Genomic DNA, 25,407 nt, shown 5'->3' on the forward strand with positions numbered 1-25,407 from the left:
CAAAGGGCGGGTATGACAGGGTGCTGGGGAACTGGGAAGATGGCTCAGGAAAGTCTTTGCCCAGATTCCTTTTGTTTTTTGTTTGTTTGTTTGTTTTGTTGTTGTTGTTTTTCAAGACAGGGTTTCTCTGTGTAGCTTTGGAGCCTGTCCTGGAACTCACTCTGGAGACCAGGCTGGCCTCGAACTCACAGAGATCCACCTGCCTCTGCCTCCTTCATGCTGGATTAAAGGCGTGGGCCACCACCACCTAGCCCCAGATCACATACTTTAAAAACTGGATGTTATAGTTGGAATTTTCTCTGTGCTACCAACCAGTTCCCAAATAAAGACACAGAGACTTATTATTGGTTATGAATGCTTGGACTTAGTTTATGCTTGTCCTACTAGCTATTTTAACTTAACCTGTTTCAATTCGTCTTCATTTTGCCTCCAGGCTTTTTACCTTTTTACCTTTCTTTCATTCTGTATGTCCTACTTTTCTGCTTCCTTCATGTCTGGCTGGCTGACCCTGGCATCTCTTTTTTCTTTCTTTCCAAGCCAAATTCCTCCTCCTACTTACTCTCCCTGTCAGGAAGTCCCGCCTATACTTCCTCCCTCACTATTAATCAGGTACCTAAGCAGGAAAGGTAAAACAGCAACACATCTTTACCAAGTTAAACAAGTGCAACATATCTTTACCTAGTTAAACTTTTTTTTTTTTTTTTTTGGTTTTTCGAGATAGGGTTTCTCTGTGGCTTTGGAGGCTGTCCTGGAGCTCTTGTAGACCAGGCTGGTCTTGAATTCACAGAGATCCGCCTGCCTCTGCCTCCCGAGTGCTGGGATTAAAGGTGTGCGCCACCAACGCCTGGCTCATCTTTGCATAGTTAAACATTCTGCAGCTATGTGGGACTTGAGACATAGTTCCGTGGTTAAGAACACTTGCTGACCTTGCAGAGGGTGCAGGCTAGAGTTCTCAGCACCCATGCAGCAGCTTACGACCATCTGTAACTCTAGTTCTGGGTTCCAAGGAAGGGTCTGATGAACACTGATTGGAAATCAATTCATCCAGCCTCTAACATCTCAGCTTATTTAAAGGAAAATAAAAACCAAAAGGGGTGCTTACAGGAAGGGCCCCTTGCTTACCTTAGGACTGCCTTGATGGTGTTGAATAGTGCTGAGCCCTTTTTAAGCCCTGCCCCAGTCCTCTAGGGAGAGTTGGGTCACAGGTCTACAGTGAATATTTGTTACAACTGCTGTGCTACAAGGCTGTAAAGCTGCAAACCAAGGGCCAGATCTGGTGGATCACATATTTGTGTCAATAAAGGTTTATTGACAGCTAGTCACATTCATTCAGTCAATGCTGTTAAAAGAGCTGTGTTAGGAGCTGATGTGATGGCTCTGTAAAGTGCTGGCCTCACAGCATAAAGACCCAAGTTTGATCCCCAACACCCATAAGCAAAGCACCTGGGCATGGTGGTGCATGCAAAAACCCCACTGAGGATGCAGAGATGGTTGGGTCCCTGGGCTCACTGGCCAGACAGCCTGGTCTACTCAGTCAGCTCCAGGTGAGTGAGAGACCTTGTCTTAAAACAAGGGAGGCAGAGCGGCAGCAAGACAGACCACTGAGTGTGTAAAAGTGTTTGTCACGAAAGCTTTAACTTGGAGCCCTGACCTTGATCCATAGAAGCAAAATTGGAAGGAGAAAACAGATTTCACAAAGCTGTCATCTGACCTCCACATTCCCTCCTTGGCATGCTACACACACACACCACATCGTGGACACACACAAAATAATAATAATTTTTTTTAAAGTAGATGGTGCCTGAAGAACAACCCATATGAGTTCAGAAGTAGCTTGACAGCCCTGTTCTAGAATGTTCTTAGCAGCACTGTGGTAACAATCACTTATAAAATCCTCATTCCCTGTGTAAGGGTGAATGACTGAGGTTTTTCACAGTGCCACCCAGAAGGTGTGGGCCAGGAGGAAGAGCTCAGTTTTTGCTCCACTCAATAACTGGAGGCAATATTCCAAGAAGGTAAGTTTCAGTCCGGGCTCAGCAAGTGAGCTCATAGCCTCAGCTCATGTGATAGGGACCAGCAAGAGGAGGCCTGTCTGCACTGCTGGATGACTCTCCGGTTAAGACTTGCTTGTTCCTGCAGCACAATCCACTTTATTCTGTCTGCTGTACCATGTCATATTCCATTAGCCATTCTCTCCCTTCTCTTTCCTTCCCCGCTTCTTCCGTCTCCCACCTGTCTCCAAAAGTCCTCTGCATCGAGCTATACTACTATCCCACAATGCACACAGAACTACCCAGCATGGCCTCAAGTTTCACTGGGGGGCAAAACTACCCTGAGTTTTGCCTCTGAAGTGATCTGTGGACCAGATGGATTCTCCTTGGTGCAGGGTAGTAATTTAGTCATCCCAGTACCTGAAAGGCCAAGGCAAGAGGATCTCCAGATTGATGAGAGCCTGGGGAACTTAGCAAGACCTTGTCTGAAGTTAAAGGACTGGGTGCCGAGGGTGTAGAGTACCCTCAACACTGTGCAAGGCCCAGGGCTCCATCTCCAGAACCATGTGGTATTGTCACACTTTTCAAGCCTTTAAGGACTGTGGGAGTCCCCGTTGCTCTGTATCCTTGCCAACACTTGGAATTAGCAGTATTCTGTTTTGTTGCCGTTTTGTTCAGGGTATGATAAACAATACTTGTGGGGTGTTTGAACTCACCCCTGACTATTATTGGACTATTACTATTGCTATTTTGATTTGCTGATTGCCTCTGAATATCAAATCCTGGAATTGATAGTGTGTGCTACCATCCCAGGCTGTTAGTATTTGGAGACAGCATCTCATGCAGTCCAGGCTGGCCTCAAGCTCACTATGTACATGGCCAAGGATGGCCTCCAGATTCTCCTGTCTCTACCATGCCCCGTTTACTCAATGTGGAGGACTAAAGCCAGGCAATCAATCACTCTACCGACTGAGACATAATTCTGGCCTGGTTTGGTTCAACTTTTTTGGCATAGGATCTGGCTTTATAGCCCAGATTGCCTTGAACTCAAGGCAATCCTCCTGCCTTAGCCTTGACTACCCAAGCTAGCTTCCTTGACTGTTAGTAAATGTGGTACAATCTCCTGAAGTTATGCACTTGGGATGTTTTGAGTGTCACTTCTCATGGCCAAATGATGCAATTCAAAAGCATACATAGTTTCCAACTGACTTGCTGGTACAGTGCCTTGTCTGCCTGTTATCTTGGTGGGGGAGAGGGGTCAAAAGCCACCTACCAGACCACAAAGCCAGATCGGAAAGGCTGGGTGGGGCAGAGGTGGGACGCAGGTTGTCCTAAGTGTTTGGGGTTCCATGGGAATGTTCTAGCATTTAGGGGTGGAGGCTGGGACAAGTTCAGGATCCTGCAGGACACAGGATGGAGCCAGCAGCCCCCCAAACACAGCAGCCCTGAGGCTGTCAAGATGAAGAGTGTATGTGGGGGGATCAGACCACTGGCCCACGCCCCCAGAAGTTGGGTTCAAGACAGGTGCTGCCCCTGATTGACTGTTGGATTCCAAGTATGTTGACTTTTTTCTCTGATTCAGTATACTGTGAGCTGGGAGCAATGTCATGACTTACCTTACAAGGCAGAGAGAGGGGAACAAAAACTAGATGGAGCTGGGCCTTGGGCGAACAACTTTAATCCCAGCACTTGGGAGGCAGAGGCAGGCAGATCTCTGTGAGTTTGAGGCCTGATTAAATGACCCTGTTTAAGAAACAGGAAGAAACAGACTGGTGGAGAATTGGCAGCCTTGGTGCTTAATAAGCCAGCACCACACACCCTACCTTCCTTTCACAATCTTGCCACGTGCCATAGACAATGTTAGGTCTCAAACCCAGGGCAAATAGCTAACTGAGGTGCTATTTAACATATCAGAGCAGACCTGGCCACCAGTTTGTCCCAGCACCCCTCAGTTCTTACCTGTTACAGCAGTGATTCTCAAACTCCTAATGAGGTGACCCTTTAATACCGTGACCCCCAAGCACAAAAGTATTTTGTTGCAGCTGGGCAGTGGTGGCGCACACCTGTGATCCCAGAACTCAGGAGGCAGAGTCTGGTAGATCTCTGTGAGTTCAAGGCCAGCCTGTTCTACAGAGTGAGTTCCAGGACAGCTAGGCTGTTAAACAGAGAAACCCTGTCTCAAAAAAAATTATTATGCTGCTACTTCATAACTGTAATTTTGTAATGTAAATGTCTGATATGCAGGATTTCTGATATGTGACCCCTGTGAAAGGGTCGTTAGACCCCCAAAGGGGTTGCTATCCATAGGTTGAGAACCATTGTGTTACAGGGTCTTTCTGACTGGCATACCCCACCCTCAACCCTAAATTTCTCCAGCCCAGGTGTTGGCTTCCCTTCCCTGAGCTGTCCTTTCCTATATAACCCTGCCATTTTGGTTACCTGCCCCTTTTTGTCTACCCTTTACTCTCCTGGCCTCTTGGCCAGTCTTTTGGCCCAGGCTGCACCTCTGGACTCTCTCAGTGTCTCTGCCTCTGGCTGTGCTCTCCCTATTATCTACAATAAACCTCCTCCACCACACCCAGGAGCAACTATGTCCTTCCTTTTTCATTTCTTTTTCCACTCAGGTATCACCATGTCATCTTAAACACCCATGCTTTCTGAGTGCCAGCCACACTAGAAAAAATCTTTACATACTTTATTTAATCTATTCAGAAACCTTTGAACACACAGTCAGCCCAGCCCAGGAGAGGTGTGTGTGACTGTGACCTCGGGGCTTTGGCCTATTCCCGGGTGTCTGGGCAGAGTCTGGGGTGGCTGAGTGATAGGAGGATAGGAGCTGGGCATGGCCTCCAGTCCCCACCTGAACTAGGGATGAGTGTCTGAGGTCAAGGCCTCACCTCTACCTTGGATTACTCAAAGGCCCATACACTGCAGGCAGTAGATTAGTTTATTGTCAACCCTTTGTACTGTGAGGTAGAACACACATGACCACCGTGCCCACAGCTGCAGAGAGCTGAGGGGTGTATGGATGGGACACATTGTTCCAAACACACAGAAGAAAGTCTACAGCCTTCAGGAGACAATGAGAGTGGCCAGGCAGGGTAACCACACCTGTCATCCCAGCATGTGGAGGGCTAAGGTGGAAGGATTGCCACAAGTTCCATGCCAGCCTGGGTTACACAGTGAGTTCCAAGTTGGTTTGAGCTATAGTATGAGACTCTGTCTCAAACCAACACCAATAAATAAATAAATAAATAAATAAAATAGAGGGACTCATGAAGTGGCCTCTAGCTGATGTCTTCTGGACAGTTAATAGTTGCTGCCAGAGGAAGAGACATTTTCCCCAGTGGTGGAGCCACTGAGAAGGTGTCTATGAGCCTTTAACTCCATCCCTGCTCCTAAAAGCAACCCAAATTTACCACTTCAACTTGAAAGTCCAAGGCGGCCCCCTCCCTCGTTGGGAAGGGGAAGGGGGCAGTGGGAGGGGGAAAGGGAGTGAAAAGTGCATGGCAGACATGTATGGAAATGTCAGGAGACCCGGTATTGTATGATCAACTGTGCTAACAACCATTTTTGTCAAATTTTTAAAAATGTAATAAAAAAAAAAAGAAAAAAATAAGGGTGGACAGTTATGGCAGCACACGGGTGGCAGAGGTGGGCGGATCTCTGTAAACTCAGGCCAGCCAGGTCTACAGAGTTCCAGGCTGGCCAGGGCTACATAGTGAGACCCTGTCTCAAAAAAGAAAGAAAGAAAACAAAGAGAGGGAGGGAGAAAGAGAAGAAAAGAGAAGAAAAGAAAAGATGAGGGCTGTGTGAAGATGTTTGACTCCAAGACAAGGACAAGTTCTTTCCTTGGGAACCACATGGTGGAAAGAGAAACTAACTTCTCTAAGTTGTCCTCTGACCTCCACATGCTAACTGTGGTACACGGGGAGGGGGGGGGACACGACACAGGGAGGGAGGGAGAGGGGGGGTGTGGAGGGAGAGGGGGTGGAGGGAGGGATAGAGAGGAGAGGAGGAAAGGGGGGGGAGGGAGGAGAACAGAGAGGGAGGAGGAGAGGAGGGGGAGGAGGGAGGAGGACAGGGAGGGAGGGGGAGGACAGGGAGGGAAGGGAGGGGGAGAGGCTGGGGAAATGGAGCTGTGGTGGCTGCGCAAATGTGATAAACTCAGCTCAGACCCCCTAAAACGCACAAATAAGTCAGATGCAGCAGGGGGCGCTCACATCTGTAACCTCTGCTGTGAGAAGGCAGGCGGAGACAGGTGAACACCTGCGACTTACAAGCCAGCCTGCTCACCCAAGCAGAAGTAAACAAAAGACTCTTACAAGCAAGCAAGGCCATGGGCAACACCACGGGCCTCCTCTGATCTACGGGCACAGGGCGTGGCTCAGCTGTACTTACCTAGGCCGGGTCTAGAACTCCCCAGTGAGGGGCTAGGGTTTCGCTCAGTGGTAGAGGCTGAGGGTTCTGGGTTCCCTCCTCAGCTCCTTGGTAACTAAACAAACAACAAATCCTGTTTCTTGTACCTCTGCAGCTCTTGTGTTTGGAAAGTGTGATGTTTCTGTTCCCGGAGTGTGTACTGGCCTTCACAAAGCTTGCAAATTCTTGCCCACAGAACACCGAGTCACAGAACACCTTAGGGGTGCCAGGATGGAGGTCAGCTTTTCCGCACTCTATCCACACAGCACACTTTGCTTTTCTTCCCTGCGGAAGCTGAATGGATCGAGTCACTCTCATTGGGACACAGCTAGAGACAGAAGCGGGTGCAGGGTCAGGGCAACATGGCACTAAAGGCACTTGGTGTTGAATCAGGCCGGAAGGAACGTGGGACCGTTAGAGGAACTTGGCCTGGGCTCAGCAAGGAGAGCCGGTTACAGCAGATGGCTCAGTGCCAGGGAACTGTACCCCACCGTCCCTCGGGTCCACCTCGTGTTGGTCAAACATGAAGATACCATAATTCTGGTATCTAAAAAATTCTTTCTGGTAACTAAAAAATAAAACAGGGCTGGGGAGATGGCTCAGAGGATAAGAGCACTGGCTGCTCTTCCAGAGGTCCTGAGTTCAATTCCCAGCAACCACATGGTGGCTCACAAGCATCTGTAATGAGATCTGGTGCCCTCTCTGGCCTATACCTCAGGAGGTATACATGTAGGCAGAACACTGTATACATGATAAATAAATAAATCTTTAAATAAAAGAATAAAAATAAAACAAAAGTCAGGCACTGGTGGTGCTCCAACACTCCAGAGGCAGAGGCAGGCAGATCTCTGTGAGTTCAACGCCATCCTGGTCTACAGAGTGAGTTCCAGGAGAGCTAGGGCTACACAGAGAAACTCTGTCTCGAAAAACAGAACCAATACATAAAAATAATTAAAACCAAAAACAACTGGGTGCATGCCCCTCCTCAGGTACCCATGAGGCATGGCTCTCCCTCAAGACACAGGAGCCTCCTGTGGCACCCAGAGGAAGCAGCCTACATCCACCCTTGGCAGGTTTCCTGGATGAAATCGGCTGCTGTGCTCAGCCCAGGTGTGGAGGCATGGAGGTCCTTGTGCTCACAGATAAGCACTAGAGAACCAGGAAAGTGAAAAACACATGATTGTCCCTTCAAAGGAGGGTTATACAACTTGTTTTCCACCCAGAGTCTGGTGGATTAGCCTGGTTAATAGCCTGCTGGTGACCTTTGCACTCTCTATGTGACTGAGACCACACAGATCCTCCCCAGACCCTTATCGAGATCTTGTTAACCTACAGAAAATCTTTATGAAAGACATCACTTTTTGCTTTACAAAAAGTTTTCATTAGTCACATCCTAAGCTTCAGTGTGCACATGGGATGGCGTAAAGTTTCAGTTAGTCATGTCCTAAGCTTCAACTTAGAGTGAGACTCTAAGTTCTAAGGTTTGAACCAACACAGCTACTGAGCTGGTTGAGAACAGCCTTCTTGCTCCCGTGGATCGTTTACTCTGCTGGCCATAACCAGTGCCTTCGCTGGAAGAGACAGGAGGATCCCTGGGACTCGCCCACTTCTAGCCCAGCTGGGAAAATGTGAGGCCTGGATCCAGGGAGAGATCCTGCCTGAACGAATGGACAGAGTCCTGGAGGACACCCAGCTTCTTCGGGCCTTCATGTGCACTGGTGTAAGGACCTACAGATACATGAAAAAGCCCATACATTCACAAATACTGACATGAATAAAGGAATACATATTTTTTTTTGAAAAGTGAAACCCACTGATTAAAAGAGGGTTTTAATCTGGAGAGGCTGCTCAGTAGTTAAGACGACGTGCTGCAAAGGACCTGGTTTCAGTTCCCAACACCATGTTGGGCACTGCATAAACCACCCATAATTCCAGTTTCAAGGGATCCAACATCCTCTTCTGGCATCCATTGGCACCTGCAGACATGTCTCAGGCACACAGACACACACACACACACACACGTTGCTAAAAAAGTCCCATCGCAGAGGAAGATATACACAAAGTCGACCCTCCTTCCTAAAGTCCCAGTGACAAACAGAGGCATAACCCCACTAAAGTTCACTCTGGGGAAACCAGTGATTATTGGGCTTCCTTACAAAGCATGGATGAGTTACTTTTAGGGGTGTGGGTGTTCCTCTCTCAACAAGCTACACCTGAAAAACCCCTACTCTCTTGTCCCATACTTCATAAACAGAGATTGCCCTGGTCTTCACCTACCTATTTACTCTGAGGTCAATCAGTGATGAATCAACAAGTCCCACTGGGTGACCCTTTTGCTGTACTCACTCTCCAGAGGGCTGTTGCTTGACTCAGGATAGTCACACACAAACATAAAATGAAATTTATAAATTAAGCTTATTTTTAAAAATGACATGGGACAGAAAGAATCCTGGAAGGTGACTTTATCCACAAACAAAACCAAACAAACAAACAAAAAACAACTTCCAATGGGTCAGATGACGTGAGGGCCTAGTCACTGGAAACTGAGGGGTTGCACGTTGCACATTGTGTAAAGGCAAGAGCCTCTGAGTGAGCAGCTTCAGGACCACGAGGGTCTGGTTTTGTTTTGTTTTTTATTTACTTTGAAGAACTGGGACTCAGAGCCTCATGCCAGCTTAGTAAGCACTCTACCACTGAGCCACACCCGCAGCCCCTCACTGGGGAAATCTAAGCAGGGGCTCTACCACTGAGCCATACCTTCAGCCGCTGTCTGGGAGATTTTAGACACAGAAAAGCCATCTTCCTGTCTCAGCCTTCCTGATGCTGGAACCTAGCTCAGTGAGGAAAATTTTCAGTCATCTTTATTGAAATATAGAATCTAAGGTGTAATATCAGATGATATTTAATTTAGCTATGTAGCTGCATCTGAGAAACCAAACCAGTTCGGTGTCCTGATTCTTCCTGTCTCACACCTGGAGCTGGTGTTCTAGGTTTAGAAGCAGAGGAATCTGTAGTCTTTGTGTGGCTCACTGTCCCAAGGAGGGACTTTGATTGTGGAAGAGAAGAAGCATGAACAAATCAACAGGTAGGCTCCTCAACCTCAAATTGTGGTCTCAAATTTGCTAGTCTGCAGGATAATCCTGGGCCAGACAAGTGGGGGCGGAGGGGAGCCAAACTAGCTAGTACAGGTCAGAGAAAGAATTTGCCTATTGTGAGCGCCCTCTGGCGGTATTGTGGAGCAGTAACATCCTGGGTGTCCTCTGTTATTCCTCAGCTATCTTAATCACACGTAATTCAATTTCCCCCACACATGCTAAACCAGCCATATCTGTCCACAGTATGGTAGCTACATGTGTAACTTCAAATTTTCACTAGCTACATTAGCAAAACAAAACAATCCTGGTGTAGAGAATGTTTGTCAACTCAGCATTTGGGAGGCAGAGACAGGAGGATTGCTTTGAGTTTCACACCAGTTTGAGCTGCATAGTAAGTTCCAGGAAAGTCAGGGCTGCAGAAGTGAAAGGGTAGAGGACAACAAGATGGCTCAGTGGGTAAAGGGACTTGTCCCCAAGACACATGACCGGAGTTTGATCCTTGGAACCCAGATGATGGCAGGAGAGAACTGTCCTCTGAGCTCCACGTGTACACCTCCTGGCACAGTACCTCAGAAGAGAAATAGAGGGGGAGGAGAGAGGGAGGACTGGAGGAAGGAAGAAGAGAAAAAGAGCAATGGGGTGGGGAGGAGCTCGGAGGATTTGGGGGGAACAGAGAATAAATATGATCAAAACACATTGTATGTATATACGAAATTCTCAAACATTATAAATATATATTTCGAGACAAAGTGTGCCAGGCTTTCTTTTGGGCCTCCAACCAGCTCCAAAATCATGACACCGACACTTTATTAATAGTTATGAATGCTTGGCCTTATCTCATGCTTGTCAGGCCCACAGGCTCTTATAACTTAACCTGTTTCTCGTCATCTACATTCTTGCCTCGGGACTTTGTACCTTTCTTTCATTCTGTGTGTCCTACATTCCTGCTTCTTGTGTCTGGCTGGCTGGTGGCTGACTGGCTTCTGGCCTGAGGTGTGTCCCTCTCTTTCTCCCTTGTTCTCTCCTGGCTCCTTTCTTCTATTTATCCTCATCACCAGCCCCGCCTATGCCTCTCCTGCCTGGCTATTGGCTGCTCAGCTTCTTAATAGACCAATCAGGTGCCTTAGACAGGCAAGTGCACAAATTGAAACAAATGCAATACACCTTTAACAATTAAACAAATACAGTATAAACAAATGTAACACATCTTTACATCATTAGCAAAGGTAGCAGAAACAAATGTAATACACTTTTACACAGTTAAAGTAATATTCTGTAGAATTAATAAATGTAATACATCTTTACATAGTTAAATATTCCACAACAACAAGGTCTTATAATAAATGTGTTTTTTAAAAGGTCTCAAAATAAAAGTAATCTTTTTTAAAAAAAACTAGTTTATTTAAATTTATTTTATGTGCATTGGTGTGAAGTGTTAGATCTCCTGGAACTGGAGTTACAGACAGTTATGAGTTGCCATGTGGGTGCTGGGAATCGAACCCGGGTCCTCTGGAAGAACAGCCAGTGCTCTAAACCGCTGAGCCACCTCTCCAGCCACCAATAAAAGCAATCTTTAAAAAACATAAAATGTTTGTCTTGGGAGACGGTCACAGCATGGACTGCTCCTGCTGCGGAGGAACCAGGTTTAATCCCAGCAGCCACACGGAGGCTCAGAGCCAAGGGCAACTCCAAGGGATCTGACACCTCTCTTGATCTCATAGGCCCTGCATACACATGGCACACAGACACACACACACAAGACAAAAATACTCACACACAAGACAAAAATAAATAAAAAGGGGGTCAAGAGAGATGGTTTAGTGGTTAAGAACACTGACTGTTCTTCCAGAGGTCCTGAGTTCAATTCCCGGCAACCACACGGTGGCTCACAACCACCTTGAATGAGATTTGGTGCCCTCTGCTGAACTGCAGGCAGAAGACTGTATGCAAAATAAATAAATAAAATCTTTAAAAATAAATAAATAAATAAAAAGTTTGTAGCCAAGTGTGATGGCACACTCCTTAAATCTCAGCACTCAAGAGGCAGAAGTAGTGGGATGTCTGTGAGTTCAAAGCCAGCCTTGTCTACAGAGTGAGTTCCAGGACAGCCAGGTCTATTGAGACCCTGTCTCAAAATAAATAAATAAATAAACCAACAAATAAAATTATGAAAGTTACTTATAATTTCTTTTAAAATAAATAAAATTAGAAATTAAAACCCTCTTAGGGCCTGGGGAAGTATGTCAGTTGGTAGAGTTCTTGCCATCACGCTAGGATGCCTAAACCAAGAGTGGAGACCCAGCCCTGTATGCTGGGTAGGTAGAGAGAGGTGGTGCAGTTCCCCAACCCTTGGGTTGTGTGTGCTTTGTGAGTAGAATATTTGTTTAACTGTGTAAAGATGTGTTGCATTTGTTTTACCTCGTCCAGTTAAGGCACCTGATTGGTCCTATAAAAAGCTGAAGAGCCAATAGATAGGCAGGGCTGGAAGGCAGAGAGGAGGAGGGGGGCGGGGAGAAAGAAAGGAAGATGCCCAGGACCACACATGGAGGAAGCAGGAATGTAGGACACACAGAAGGAAAGAAAGGTAAAAAGCCCATGGCAAGATGTAGATGAAGAGAAACAGGTTACTAGTGGGACAAGCATAAGGCCAGGCCTAACATTCATAATAATAAGTCTCCATGTCACCAGGCGGTGGTGGCACACGCCTTTAATCCCAGGACTTGAAAGGCAGAGGCAGGTGGATCCCTGTGAGATCAAGGCCAGCCTGGCCTACAGAGCGAGTTTGCTACAGGTGTGGCTGGAGAGAGGGATCAACAGTTAGGAACATGAAGTAATTTTGTAGAGGGGATCTTCACTCAGTTCCCAGCACCCACACTGTGTGGCTCACAAGCACCTGTAAACTCCAGCTACAGGAGATATGATGTCCTCTTCTGGCCTCTTTGGATACTGTATGCAGACGGTGCACACAAACCCACAAAAGCACACACTCATACACTTAAAAATATTTTTAGCTAGGCAGTGGTGGCACATGTCTTTAACCTCAGCTCTCAGGAAACAGAGGCAAGTGGATCTCTGAATTCTGAGTTTGAGCCCAGCCTGGTCTAAAGAGTGAGTTCCAGGACAGCCAAGAATTATACCGAGAAACTATGTATTAAAAAACTACTACTACTTGGGCGTTGGTGGCGCATGCCTTTAATCCCAGCACTCGGGAGGCAGAGGCAGCCGGATCTCTGTGAGTTCAAGACCAGCCTGGTCTCCAGAGCGAGTGCCAGGACAGGCTCCAAAGCTACACAAAGAAACCCTGTCTGGAAAAACCAAAAACAAAAACAAAAAAAAACAAGCAAACAAGCAAACAAACAAACAACTACTACTACTACCACCACCACTACTATTACTACTACTAATACTAATACTACTACTAATAATAATAATAAATAAAATGAATTTTAAAGATTTATTATTATGTATACAGTGTTCTGCCTGTATGTCTGCCTGCAGGCCAGAAGAGGGAACCAGATCACATTACAGATGGTTGTGAGCCACCATGTGGTTGCTGGGAATTGAACTCAGGACCTCTGGAAGAGCAGCCAGTGCTCTTAACTACTGAGCCATCTCTCCAGCCCCTTCTTTTGTTTTGTTTTTTGTTTGTTTTTGTTTTTTGAGAAAGGGTTTCTCTGTGTAGCCCTCACTGTCCAGGAACTCACTCTATAGACCAAGCTGGCCTTGAGCTCACAGAGATCCACCTGTCTCTGCTTTCCAAGTGCTGAGATTAAAGGCATGTACCACCACTGCCCAGATGAAAATATTTTTAGCCAGGCGTTGGTGGCACACCCCTTTAATCCCAGCACTCGGGAGGTAGAGGCAGGCAGATCTCTGTAAGTTCGAGGCCAGCCTGGTCTCCAGAGCGAGTGCCAGGATAGGCTCCAAAGCTTCACAGAGAAACCCTGTCTCAAAAAACAAAACAACAAAAAAAAATTATTTAAACATATCATGTTTAGGACATTGCTATTGCAATCATTAGATTTGTACAACAACCAACAGGGAGACTGCCTCAATGTTTTCCTTCGAGTGAACTCTGTTCTCAGGACCACAGTGTCAGCCACTTCACTGTCAGGATAACTTGGGATCCATAGCTGTATCTCCTAGAGTTACCACTTGAAGTAGATTCATATACTCCAATTGTCCCAAACACACCAAATTTCACAACACAGAATCTAAGTCCACTTTTAAAGGCTTATTTTTAGGACTGAAGAGATGACTCAGTGATTAAGAGCACTGGCTGCTCTTCCAGAGGACCCAAGTTCAATTCCCAGCACCCACCCATTTGTCAGCTCACAACTGTCTGTAACTCCAGTTCCAGGGGACCTGAAACCCTCCTACAGACATACATGGAGGCAAAACACCAATGCACATGAAATAAAACAATACATTATAAAACAACGTATCTTTTAAAAGTATGTCTGTGTGGGTGTGTGCACATGGGTGTAATGCCCAAAAGGACCAGAAGAGGGCACTGGATCCCCTGGAACTGGAGTTGTGCTAGAGACCAAACTCAGATCCCTCTGCAAGAACAGCTGGTGCTCTTTACCCCTGCGCCATCATCTCTTCAACCCTGAAGTTTGATGTTAAACATGTTTCAAAAATTACATGTTCATTGTGGGAGGGGCACTTGCCATGGTGAATGTGAGGCTGGAGGTCAACTTTAAAGAGTCACGTCTGGCCTTCCACCATGTGGGGCCTGGGAACTGAACCCAGGCCCTCAGGCTTGAGGACCTGCTAAGTCATCTCACTGGCCCCTTCAAGCTTTTAAGTTACAGTTAGATAAGGTAGTCATGGTGGTGCCGCATACTTGTAATTCACACTCTCAGGAGGCTGGGGCAAGAGGGTCGCGAGTTCAAAGTCATCCTCAGATGAATATAGAGTTCAAGGCCAGCCTGGGCTACATGACACACTATCTTAGAAGAGAAATAGAGAGGGAGGTAGGGAGGGAGGACTGGAGAAAGAAAAGGAAGAGAGAAACGGGGTGGGGGTGGACCTGGGAGGATGTGGTGGAATAGGAAGTGAATATATGCATATATGAAATTCTCAAAAATTATTAATTCTCAAAATTATTAATTATGTCACACACACACACTATATATATATATATATATATATATATTATATAATCTCGAGACAAGGTCTCATTATGTAACCCTGGCTGTCCTGGAGCTCCCTATGTAGTAGGCTAGGCTGGCCCAGACCTCACAGAGATCCACCTCTGGCACCACAACACCCAGCCTCAAAAATTAATAAACTATAAGAGAGAAAAAGAAGGAAGGAAGGAAGGAAGGAAGAGAAGTGAGAAAGAAGGAAGGGAAGAAAATCTGTTGAATTAGTGAATTTAATGACAGTAGGATAGGATACTTCAGTCCTTCTCAGGCTCTTGGGGACTTAGAACAGTATCCGGCCAAGTCTTAAGAGACTGAATTCCAGAGCTCTGGACACACCTCGGGAGCGTTCTGGAGCCTCTCCTGTGATGTCACAAAGCCCCCACCATGCCTCTGGCCTTGGCCCTAGCGCTTCTGTGCTGCCTGGGCTCCGGGGGCTGGAGCTGCCTGCACTGCGACCAGTCGGTGCTGCATGCGCTCAGACAGCTGCGCGAGGCCACCGTCCCCAAGCGCTTCCACCTGGAAGGGCTGCAGGCGCGCGCACAGGCGCTGCTGCTGGGCATGGAGGGGCCTTTCTTCAGGGACTACGCCGTGAACGCGTTCGTGGGGAAAGTGGGTGTGTGCCTGGGGGCGAGGGGGAGAGGCCGGGGCCGAGGTGACTGCTGTGTGACGCGGCGTCCCTCCTGGTCTGCAGAGGAGGACCAACTGGAGGACGTGGCGACCTCCTTCAAGAACCAGACTCGGTACATCAGGACTAGCTCTCTGACAGGTAGGAGGCCCTCCGGCCGGCCGGCCGGCCGTCTCCCCTGCGTGGCTCACAAAAGCGGGTGTTTGAGAGGCCAGGTGACTTGTACAGAGTCACACAGAGCTAAAGATGTATGCGGGACACCGCATCTCTACGACGCCCATCACAAGCTGCGGCGGCCACACACTGCTGTTTTCTTGCGCTTCTCAGACACCACCGTTCTTATAATTGGAGCATTTGTTGATAGTTTCCTCCTGAAAGACTACATTTCCCAGCGTCCTTTGCAGACCACGGAAGTCATTTCCGCCGCATAAGGGGCGGCACCCTATCTTCCCCCTCGCAGTGAATAAACTTAGTTTAACTTAAGGTCAGACCAATCCTCTCTTTCCGCCTCCTTTCTCTCTACAGCCGTCTTTTAAATACTCTGACGTTTGTAGTAACCTTTCCACCTTTGGGTATACCTGGGGCCTGCCATCCTAGTAACCCAGAAAGTGAAAGCGGGAGGATCTTGACTTTGACTCCTGCCCTAATTAGAGTGAGTTCAAGGCCAGCCTCGCAGCTCTTGAGAGGCTGATAAGGGGCTCTTCCCATGGCCAGGAGTCACCGGGGCAAGCTGTTATTCAATCACACACAGTGTGTGCACACATTTTAGTTCCCAGACGCTTGGGCGCCTAACAATTTAGATTCTTTTTTGTTGTTGTTGTTTGTTTGTTTGTTTTTCGAGACAGGGTTTCTCTGGTAGCTTTGGAGCCTATCCTGGCACTCGCTCTGGAGACCAGGCTGGCCTCGAACTCACAGAGATCCTCCTGCCTCTGACTCCCAAGTGCTGGGATTAAAGGCGTGCGCCACCAACGCCCGGCCTTTTAGATTCTTTTTGGACACTGAACGGGTCATTTTTGCAAAGAGCTGAAATTAAAATCTCTAAACTCTGGAACATTTTTTTTCTTCCTTAAAATTTAATGTGTAAGAGTGTTTTTGTCTGCATTTATTATGGGCCATGTGTGTGCAGTACCTGTGGAGGTCAGAAGAGTGCATCACATCCCCCGGGACTGCAGTTAACAGATGGTTGTGAGCTTCCATGTGGTTGCTGGGAACTGAACCTCAGTCCTTTGTAAGAGCAGCCAGTGCTCTTCACCACTGAGTCATCTCTGCGGCCCAGTTTACTCATTCTGTAAGTGGTTCAAAGCTCGATGGGGCTCTGCATTGATGAGCATCCGTTTCCTCCTCAGACGGTCCTCTGCTGGAAGAGCTGGTGAACCTCAGGGAGCATGGCATCAAAACACTGAAGAAAGCGTTAAAAGCTTATGAAGTAAAAGGTGGCTCCCCAGTCTCCCCAATATGGCCCCTGCCCTCCCAAAGTCCTCCTCTGTGACTCCCAGCATCTCATTGCGACAACATCCCTTCCTCTCCTTCCCCAGATTTGCCCCTTCCCTCCTTTGCTCCCGACCCAATTAAATTCTAAAGCCACCATCCGTGTCCCCATGTCTCTGACATCAGCTCTCTTCTCTTTCAGCCTGTGACCACAAAATTTGTCGTGAGTCCTGCTTTTCCTGTTCACCCCCACCCCACCTACTCCCCATTCCTCCCAGATCAAAACCCACTTTACCACAAAACCATGAACCGTGTCACCAAGGGAGGGAGGTTCTCTGCACACATGCACGCACGCGCACCCACACACACACACACACACTTTGGAAGCCAGAGGGTATCATGACACCTTGGGTGTCATGCTCCAGGAACCATCCACCCTGTTATATTTAGTCACAAAATGTGTTTGTGCACCATATGTGTGCAGTGCCCATGGAGGCCAAAAGAGGGCATCAGATTCCCTGGAACTGGAGTTACAGATGGGTAGAAGCCACCATGTAGGTTGGAACTTCCACAATATTAGTCAATGCCTTTAATTACTACTGAGCCATCTCTTCAGCCCCCACCTTGGTTTTTGAGACAGGGTCTCTTAGTGTCATGAAGCTCACTGAATTAGCCTGGTTGCCCAGTGAGTCCCCCAGAATCCCCCTGCCTCTGCCTCCTCAGAGCTGAGATTATAAACCAAGCACACATTAGCACATTCAACCTTTCTGTTCTAAGCATCTTATCCACTGAGCTATCTCTGCCTCCCCTCCCCCTATTGCTTCTTTTTTGACACAAGTTCTCACTCTGTAACCCATGCTGACCTAGAACTCGTGACAGCCTCAGCAGTGCTGGTATTGGACTGAACTCGGGTCGCCAGTCTTGGTGGCCAGCACCTTTACCTGCTGTCCCATCTCACTGGCCCCTCAAGATTGGCTTTTGGGGGTCTTATAAAAATGGTTCAGTGAACTGGGGCCTCAGGCATCTGTAGCTGGGGGTGCCACAGGGTGTGTGGCAGTGACAAATTCCACACCTCAGTGGCTCCACATGACAAATGCTGCTCTCTGACTACATCCCAGGAAGTCCTGTGCTCCCTTGCCTCCACTGCCCCATGCTGACAGCCTACACTGAGCCTAGGGAGCTGCACGGGGAAGTTTTGTGGCCCACCAGACTTTTCATTTTCCTTTGATTCAGTAGGACATGTGGGTACAACTTGCTACAAAGGGATCCTGGGAAAGGTTTACACAGTAAGAGGAGGAGCCAGGTGAACCTGCACCATGCCCACCTTGGCCAGATGAGGCTCCAAGACTGGAAAGTAGCAGGTCCCAAAATGAATAAATGTTGAGGCCAACAAAGTGGCTCAGAAGGAAAAGGCACTTGCTGCCAAGCTTCGCACCTGAGTTCAGTCCTCAGGACCCACACGGTGGAGAGCAGACTCGTCTAGACTAAGTTGTTCTCTGAGCTCCATTCATGTACGTGTGTGTGCATGCACCCAACAGGAAGCACAGCAACAAAGAGAGTCTACAAATGGGAAAAAACAGCTGGCTGGCCCAGATCTGCCACAGAAGCAACCGAGGAAGGCTAAGGCAAGAGAGTCTCAAGTTCAAAGCTAACCTGGGTAACAGCAAAATGCTGTCTCAGAATTTAAAAAAAAAAAAAGTGGCCTGTGTGATGTGGACCAGTGTAGTATCTAGAATTCTCAGTGAGGGACTGGAGTGTGGCTCAGTGGTAGAGCCCCTGCCTTAATACTCAAGACCCTGAGTTTGATCCTTGGCACCCCCCACCCCCTTTGAGAAATATACTATGATCAGAACCAGAACACTGAGTCAACTGGCTATGGAAATTCCATTTAACTCTTCAATGATAGAAAAATCATTTCTGGAGCTGGGAAGTGTTGGCACACGCCTTTAATCTAGCACTCAGGGGGCAGAGGCAGGTGGATCACTTCATTCAAGATCAACCTGGTCTACAGAGCAAGTTCCAGGACAGCCAGGGCCAAACAGATAAACCCTGTCTCAAAAAACAAAAAGCAAAACAAAACAAAAAAATCAAAAAATACAAAATGAAGAAGAGAAAGAAATAACTGTCACATGAACCATCTGCTGTGCCGGGCAGTGACGCTTCCAAAATTCAGAGACCCAGGAGTCCCTACCTCCTTTTTGCCTCATTCCATCTCTGCTCTTTCCAGCTCTTGGCCTTTGATTTTCTCCACATCTCCCTTTCCACCTGCCTAGGCTTTCTCAAAGAGGAGGTCCTGGACTGTTTACATTGCAAGAAAATCACCCCCAAATGCATCAAAGAGAAGTACTGCTATGGTAAGCTGTGGGTTTGGAGAAGGCAGGTGGCATGTGTCAGACAGCCGTGTTCCCATAGGGGTGGTTTCAAGACTCCTCATAGCCCTTATCCCTGTGGAGGTGGCTTTCAAGGCTCTCATAAGCACTTGGAGGCTGAGGCAGGAGAATGTGGAGTTCAAAGCTGGCCTGAGCCACATAACTCCTGCTGCAGCCCCACCTCAAGGTGGGGTAAAGAGACAAGTAGATTCCTGAAGCTCACCTGCCAGCCTGGATGAATTTGCAAATACTAGGTTCAGTGAGAGACCCTATGTCAAAATCAGGGTGAAAAGAGATTGAAGAAGACACTTGACATCAACCTCTGGCACACACACACACACACACACACACACACACACACACACACACACTTAAAGTATATTATGGGCTGGCACATGGCTTAGTGGTTAAGAGCACTGAGAATTCTTCCAGAGGACCAAGATAACATTGTTCCTGGCAGCTGTAGGCAACCACATGCACTTCTCAGACCCACAATGACGCGTAATTTAAAAGATCCTATCTGTGAGTCTATAGATTGAGCTCCAGGACAGCCAGGATTACTTAGAGAGAACCTGTCTACAAAAAACAAACATACACACACAGAAAGAGAGACAGAGACACAGAGACAGAGACACAGAGACAGAGACAGAGAGAGACAGAGAGAGAAGATCCTATCTCAGAAAACAAAGCTTGGCCGGGTGTTGGTGGCACACACCTTTAATCCCAGCATCGGGAGGCAGAGGCAGGCAGATCTCTGTGAGTTCAAGGCCAGCCTGGTCTCCAGAGCAAGAGCCAGGATAGGCTCCAAAGCTACACAGAGACACCCTGTCTCGGAAAAAAAAAAAGAAAGAAAGAAAGAAAAGAAAAGAAAACAAAGCTTATGTTTAGATATTCTCATATGTGAAAAGCATAGAAAGATTGACTATGTCAGTCATTCAAACATTACATACATACCCATATCCTTCTGGCAGATAGAACAGTGCAAAAAATCCTTCTGGCCATTGCACCTGCTGTTCCTACTCTCTGCTACTGTCCCCTCCCTCTGATTAGGTCTCAAAGCCATGTCTTCATGGTAACACTTCCTAAAACATCACTTTCCATCAGACTATGTCTACACTGCACACCCCTCCACCTCTGTTTTACCCATTTTATTCTTTGTTATCTTAGTCTATTTTTTTGTTACTGTTTTTGGTTTCTGAGACAGGGTTTCTCTGTGGCTTTGGAGGCTGTCCTGGAACTAGCTCTTGTAGGCCAGACTGGTCTCAAACTCACAGAGATCCGCCTGTCTCTGCCTCCTGAGTGCTGGGATTAAAGGCGTGCGCCACCACCGCCTGGCATCAGGCTTTTCTTTACTCTCCTAATCTCATTGAGTCCCACACATAGCTCCATCCCCCTTCCTGGAACTCCATTTGTCCTCAGACTGTACATTTTATATTTCCCCTTGCTCAGCTTGTTCCTTTTCATTGCAGATCTGCGTATGAGTAGCCTGTATGACACAGTTAATAAATGCTAGGCTATCTTGAAGTCTCTTTCACCAATACCATTTATTCAGAACTCTTCAGTTTAGCCTTAGGCAGATGTTTTGGACAAGGGCAGACAGCAGCCACATTTTTTGCCAAAATATCACAAGAGTAGTGTCTAGTTCCCCTATTAATATCATTCTCGTCTGAAAACCTCTAGAGCTAGGCTGCCATTTCTCAGCACCACTGTCTTCCACACTCCTACTAGGATGGCCCATTAAGCTCCACTTAAAGTGTTCAGCTGCTTTCTTAATCCAAAGTCGACATTGCACCATCAAGCAGTATGGTCTGGCTTGTCACAGCAATATCCTGCTCACTGGCACCAACTTCTGCCTTAGTGTTCTATTGCTGTGAAGAGACTCCATGAGCATGGCAATTCCTATAAAGGAAAGCATTTAATTGTGGCTGGCTTACAGAGGTTCAGTCCATTGTCATCATGGAGGAGAGCGTGACTGCATGCAGGCAGACGTGGTGCTGGAGGACGAGCTTTCCTCTTTTAGAGACAGGGTCTCACTGTAGCCCAGACTGCCCTCAGCTCAGAGTAGTCCTCCTGCCTTAGTGTCCCAAGTGTTTAGATGACATTTGTGAGCCACCACATCCAGTCCTTTTCTTGTTTCCTTACCATATCCAACAAGAAGTGAGTTTTTTGGCTGTTGCTGGGACAGGCTGGGCTGTGGTGCTAGCCACGGTGAATGTTACTTGGGAGCCCGATACAACACTGGGTGGTGAGCCAGGTGAACAGTGGGGTGGAGGAGGTTACAGAGGAAGGTGGTGTGGCGCTGAATTCCACTTCCAACTGCCCAGTGGACGGGCAGCCCCGCATGACTCTCAAGTTCCAGTCTGACAGCAACCTGAGGAACATGGTGTTGGTGGGCGACTTGGTGGCCGTGGGACTGGCTATCCTAGTCTTCTTGGTCATCCTGATCGCGTGAGTCACCCCTAACCCTCTAAGTCCCTCAAACATGGATACCACCCAGGTGTGGTGGTCCACTACTCTGACCCCAGCACTGGGGAGGCTTGAAGCAGGAGGATGGCTGTAAGTTCAAGGCCAGTTTGAGCTACACAGCAAGATGCTATCTCAGAGAGTGGGGAGAGGTGGGATGTGGCTCAGTTGGTAATTGCCTTGTATAATCAAAGTCGTAGGTTCAATTCCTAGTACTGGATAAATCAGGTATGGTGTCACAAACTTGTCATCCCAGCATTTGGGAGTTGGAGGATGGAGGATCAGAAGTTCAAGGTCATCTTTTGTTAGTAGTGAGTTTGAGTCTAGCCTGAGCTACATGGGACCCCATCTCAAAAAGAAAGAGAAATGAGGTATGGAAATGAAGGAAGCAAGGAAGGAAGCAAGGAAGGAAGGAAGGAAGGAAGGAAGACAGAAAAATGGATGCATAAAGGGGTCTTTGGTTCGCCCTCACTGTGTCCTTCAGGGCCCTTCTCTCTTTTTTTCCTCTTCTGTCTTTCCTTTCCTCTCACCCTCTTTTTTTTCTTTTTCTTTTTTCAAGACACTGTTTCTCTGTGTAGCCCTAGCTATCCTGGGACTCACTCCTTAGACCTTGAACAGATCTACCTTCATCTGCCTCCTGAGTACTAGGATTAAAGGCATGTGCCACCACTACCTCCAAGATATTATTTATATATATATTTGTATGTATGTCTGGAGAGTGTGTGCATATTAGTACAGAGCTCACGGAGGTCAGAAGACGACATAGGATTCCTGTTAGCTGGAGTGAGGTAGTTGTGAGCCACCATTTGGGCACTGGGAACCAAACTTGGGTTCTCTGTAAGAGCAGTAAATGCTGTGAACCCCTGAGTCATTGTCCCAGCCTAACCTGGAACTCATCTTTTGTCTCAGACTTCTTAGTGCTGTGATAACAAGCATTAGGTTGCATTAATGATGAAACTTAACAGCTCATGGTACATAGCCAGGGCATATAGGAGGGGCACCTCTTCCTATGAGATTGCTTAGAGCCACAGAAATTTATTCTTGGGAGGTGCTGGGGGCATGGCTCAGTGGTAGAGCCCCTGCCTAGAATCCCCCAGTGAGGGGCTGGGGTGTGGCTCAGTGGTAGAACATTTGAGTAGCATGCCTGAGGCCTGTGCTCAATTCTTATCACTTGAAGATATTATCTGGGGCTGTCCAGCTGGCTCAGCAGGTAGTCACTTGCCTGTTAGTAGGAGTTGGCTCCCCAGGACCACATGGAAAATTGGCTCCCACATGTCCTCTGACCTCCACATACATGCCATAGCACCCACACACAAACACACATAAAAATACATGAATAAGTGAATACATAAACAAATGTAAACATGTAAAGGTTTGAATTGTAGGCTAGACACCCTATGTCATGAGTAGCCATGGGAGTCCCTGAGGGTGGATTGCTTATTCCACACGTATCTCTCCGCTGCCTTTAGCTTCGGGGAGCCTTGGATATTTGTCAGTTTGTTTCTTCCAGCCAAGCTTTGCTTCTGACTTCATGTGACTGGAGTCCTGGGCCAGCAGATTCTAAATGACTGTATTAACCACTTTCCCCCAAGGGAAGCAAACAGAGGCAGGAAGAAGACATTCTCATTCACAGTGGTCATTGGGAAGATGAAGTTAAAGTATTGCAGCTTGGTAAATAGAGATTTGCATTCAAACAAAGGAGGACCTGGGGTAGGGGTCCATGCCATGAGCAGATGAACAGTCCAGTCAGGGTTTGGTTGGCTAGGTCATTAATCTCAGGCCTGCTTCTGCAAGATGTGAAAAAGTCCAAGTGCTTGAGAGAACACACCTTTCATGAGATCACTGCTACTCAGTGTGAGCTTGTCCTGGGCTGATTTTTTTTTTTTCAATTTTATGAGACAGGGTTTCTCTGTATAACAGTTTTGGCTGTCTTGGAACTCTCTCTGTAGACCAGACATCCACTTGCCCCTGCCTCCTGAGTGCTGGGATTAAAGGTGTGCACCACCACCACCTGGCTTTGGGCTTATCTTTTATTTTTATGTGTATGGGGTTTTTGCCTACATGTAAGTTTGTGCACCATGGGACTGCCTGGTTCGCTCAGAGACCAGAAGAGCTCATTGGATCCCCTAAGACTGGAGTTATAAATGGTTGTGAGCTACCGTATAGGTAGAGGGAATCAAACCTGTGTCCCCTGGAAGAGACATTAAGCTCTTAACCACTGAGCCATCTCTCCAGCCTACCCATCCCTGCCATGTTCCGGTTATCCAAGGAGACTAAAGGCTTAGGACAATGACCGGAGTCCTCCAGGCTGGCCTGGAACAGGACACTATAAACTGGCAGGAAAGTAGCTCAGTTCCTCTTAGATTTGTTTCTTCGGTTTGTAAGTGCGAGAGACAGGGTCTGACCAGGTTCTAGGTAGATAATCCTTGCGTTTAACACTAAATGCTCAGGTAAGCAAGGGAGACAGATGAAAACTGGAGACAGATGCCAGGCTTTCATCTTACCTTTTGTTTTGTTCTATTTGGTTTTGGCGGCAGGGTCTCAAAATTGCAGTGCGGCTAAGAATGACTGCCTCCACCTCCCTAGTGCAGCTTACTACCATGCCTTGCTTGTTTAGTGCTGGGGGTGGGCTGCAGGCTTTCATGTGCTAGTGAGCACTTTAAACTCCCCCATCCCAGCTCCAGCCGGTGGCATCTAAGTTCCCATTTATCAGGTAGCTTTTTGTTTTCTCTCTGAGACACAGCCTTTCTCATGTAATGACACCAGTGTTTGGATACAACCCAGACCTAAACTCGGGATGATGTCAGCTTGTCTTAATTACACCTACAAAAACTGTTTCCAAACAAGGCCACTTGGGCAAGAGCTGGGGATTGGGAAGTGGGAGAAATAACTTGTGTGTGTGTGGGGGGGCTGCTGTTCAGTCATGGTACTCTGCTCCTGCCTTTTGTTATTTCTCCTTCTGTACATCCTTCCTTGCTCCTGGCTCCCTTGATTCCATATTCTCCCTGTCCTGACCAGAAATTAATGATGTCTCTGTCTGAGCCCCTGGTGTGTGTGTCAGTTCCAGCCTTCATTGTCCTTCATTTTGCCATCTGTATCTCCATCCATCCATCATCTGTCATCTACCTACTTACCTACCTATTGTGTGTGTGTGTGTGTGTGTGTGTGTGTGTGTGTGTCTATCTGTCTGTCTGTCTGTAGTGTACACGCATGCATGCATGCATGCATGCCAGGACAAGCACGTGGAGGTCAGAGGACAGCTCTCTAGCTTCTGTTTTCATCTTCAACCATGTGGGTCATGAGGATCAAATTCAGAGTGGTAGGCTTATTAGCAGCTTTCTTTACTGTCTGGGCCACATCACCTCACAGCCCCAGTTTTTGGATTTTTGAGATGTGGCCTCACTCTGTAGCCCAGACTGGCTTGGAACTCAGGACAGTCCTCTTGTCTCAGCCTCCCAAGTGCCATGATTACAGGCATGTCCACCTGACCCATTTAACCTTCCTCTTTTTCCTTCTGACCAGGGCTTGTACATATAGACGAAACAGAAAACTCCTGCTGAAGTAGGCTAGTGACTTTGGTGTTTGCAAAAGGAAAGTAAATTTAATAAAATCAGTGACAAATTCCTTAGTGTCTGTCATTCCCTGTAAACACTCAGTCCTCTGTTTTACTAGGTGCTGTGTGTGTGTGTGTGTGTGTGTGTGTGTGTGTGTAGTACTGGGCATTGAACATACTGCCTAGTGCGCTAGGCAGGGCAAGCATTCCACCCTGAGCTACATCCCAGCTCTTTTTACCTCTTTTGGGGTGGGTGTAACGATAAATCTTTCCTCCGCTGCCTGAGTTCTGCCCGCCGCCACATTAGGGCC

General features: G+C 47.4%; 1 protein-coding gene across 2 annotated transcripts; it reads left to right on the forward strand.

Annotated features, from left to right (window-relative positions):
- Window positions 1–15,042: 15,042 nt before the first annotated feature.
- On the forward strand, window positions 15,043–25,108 carry Izumo2 (IZUMO family member 2). 2 transcript variants are annotated; one of them, XM_027420507.2, is made up of 7 exons: window positions 15,043–15,271; window positions 15,350–15,424; window positions 16,630–16,716; window positions 16,914–16,934; window positions 18,985–19,065; window positions 21,405–21,528; window positions 25,066–25,108. In XM_027420507.2, the coding sequence occupies exons 1-7, from the start codon at window positions 15,043–15,045 to the stop codon at window positions 25,106–25,108; spliced, it is 660 nt and encodes a 219-aa protein (XP_027276308.1). The 2 variants fall into 2 exon arrangements, with proteins under 2 accessions (XP_027276308.1, XP_035302020.1); XM_035446129.1 differs by lacking the exon at window positions 18,985–19,065.
- Window positions 25,109–25,407: the final 299 nt, after the last annotated feature.

Source organism: Cricetulus griseus, chromosome 6 (assembly GCF_003668045.3).
Source record: "Cricetulus griseus strain 17A/GY chromosome 6, alternate assembly CriGri-PICRH-1.0, whole genome shotgun sequence".
Lineage (NCBI taxonomy): Eukaryota > Metazoa > Chordata > Mammalia > Rodentia > Cricetidae > Cricetulus > Cricetulus griseus.

Bases quoted from the DNA above. Each gene is read 5' to 3' on its own strand.
- Izumo2 (XM_027420507.2), top strand. From the start codon at position 15,043: ATGCCTCTGGCCTTGGCCCTAGCGCTTCTGTGCTGCCTGGGCTCCGGG. The intron at 15,272-15,349 runs GTGTGTGCCTGG...CCTGGTCTGCAG, and splicing joins CGCGTTCGTGGGGAAAGTGG to AGGAGGACCAACTGGAGGAC. The intron at 16,717-16,913 runs GTGGCTCCCCAG...CTTCTCTTTCAG, and splicing joins AAAAGCTTATGAAGTAAAAG to CCTGTGACCACAAAATTTGT.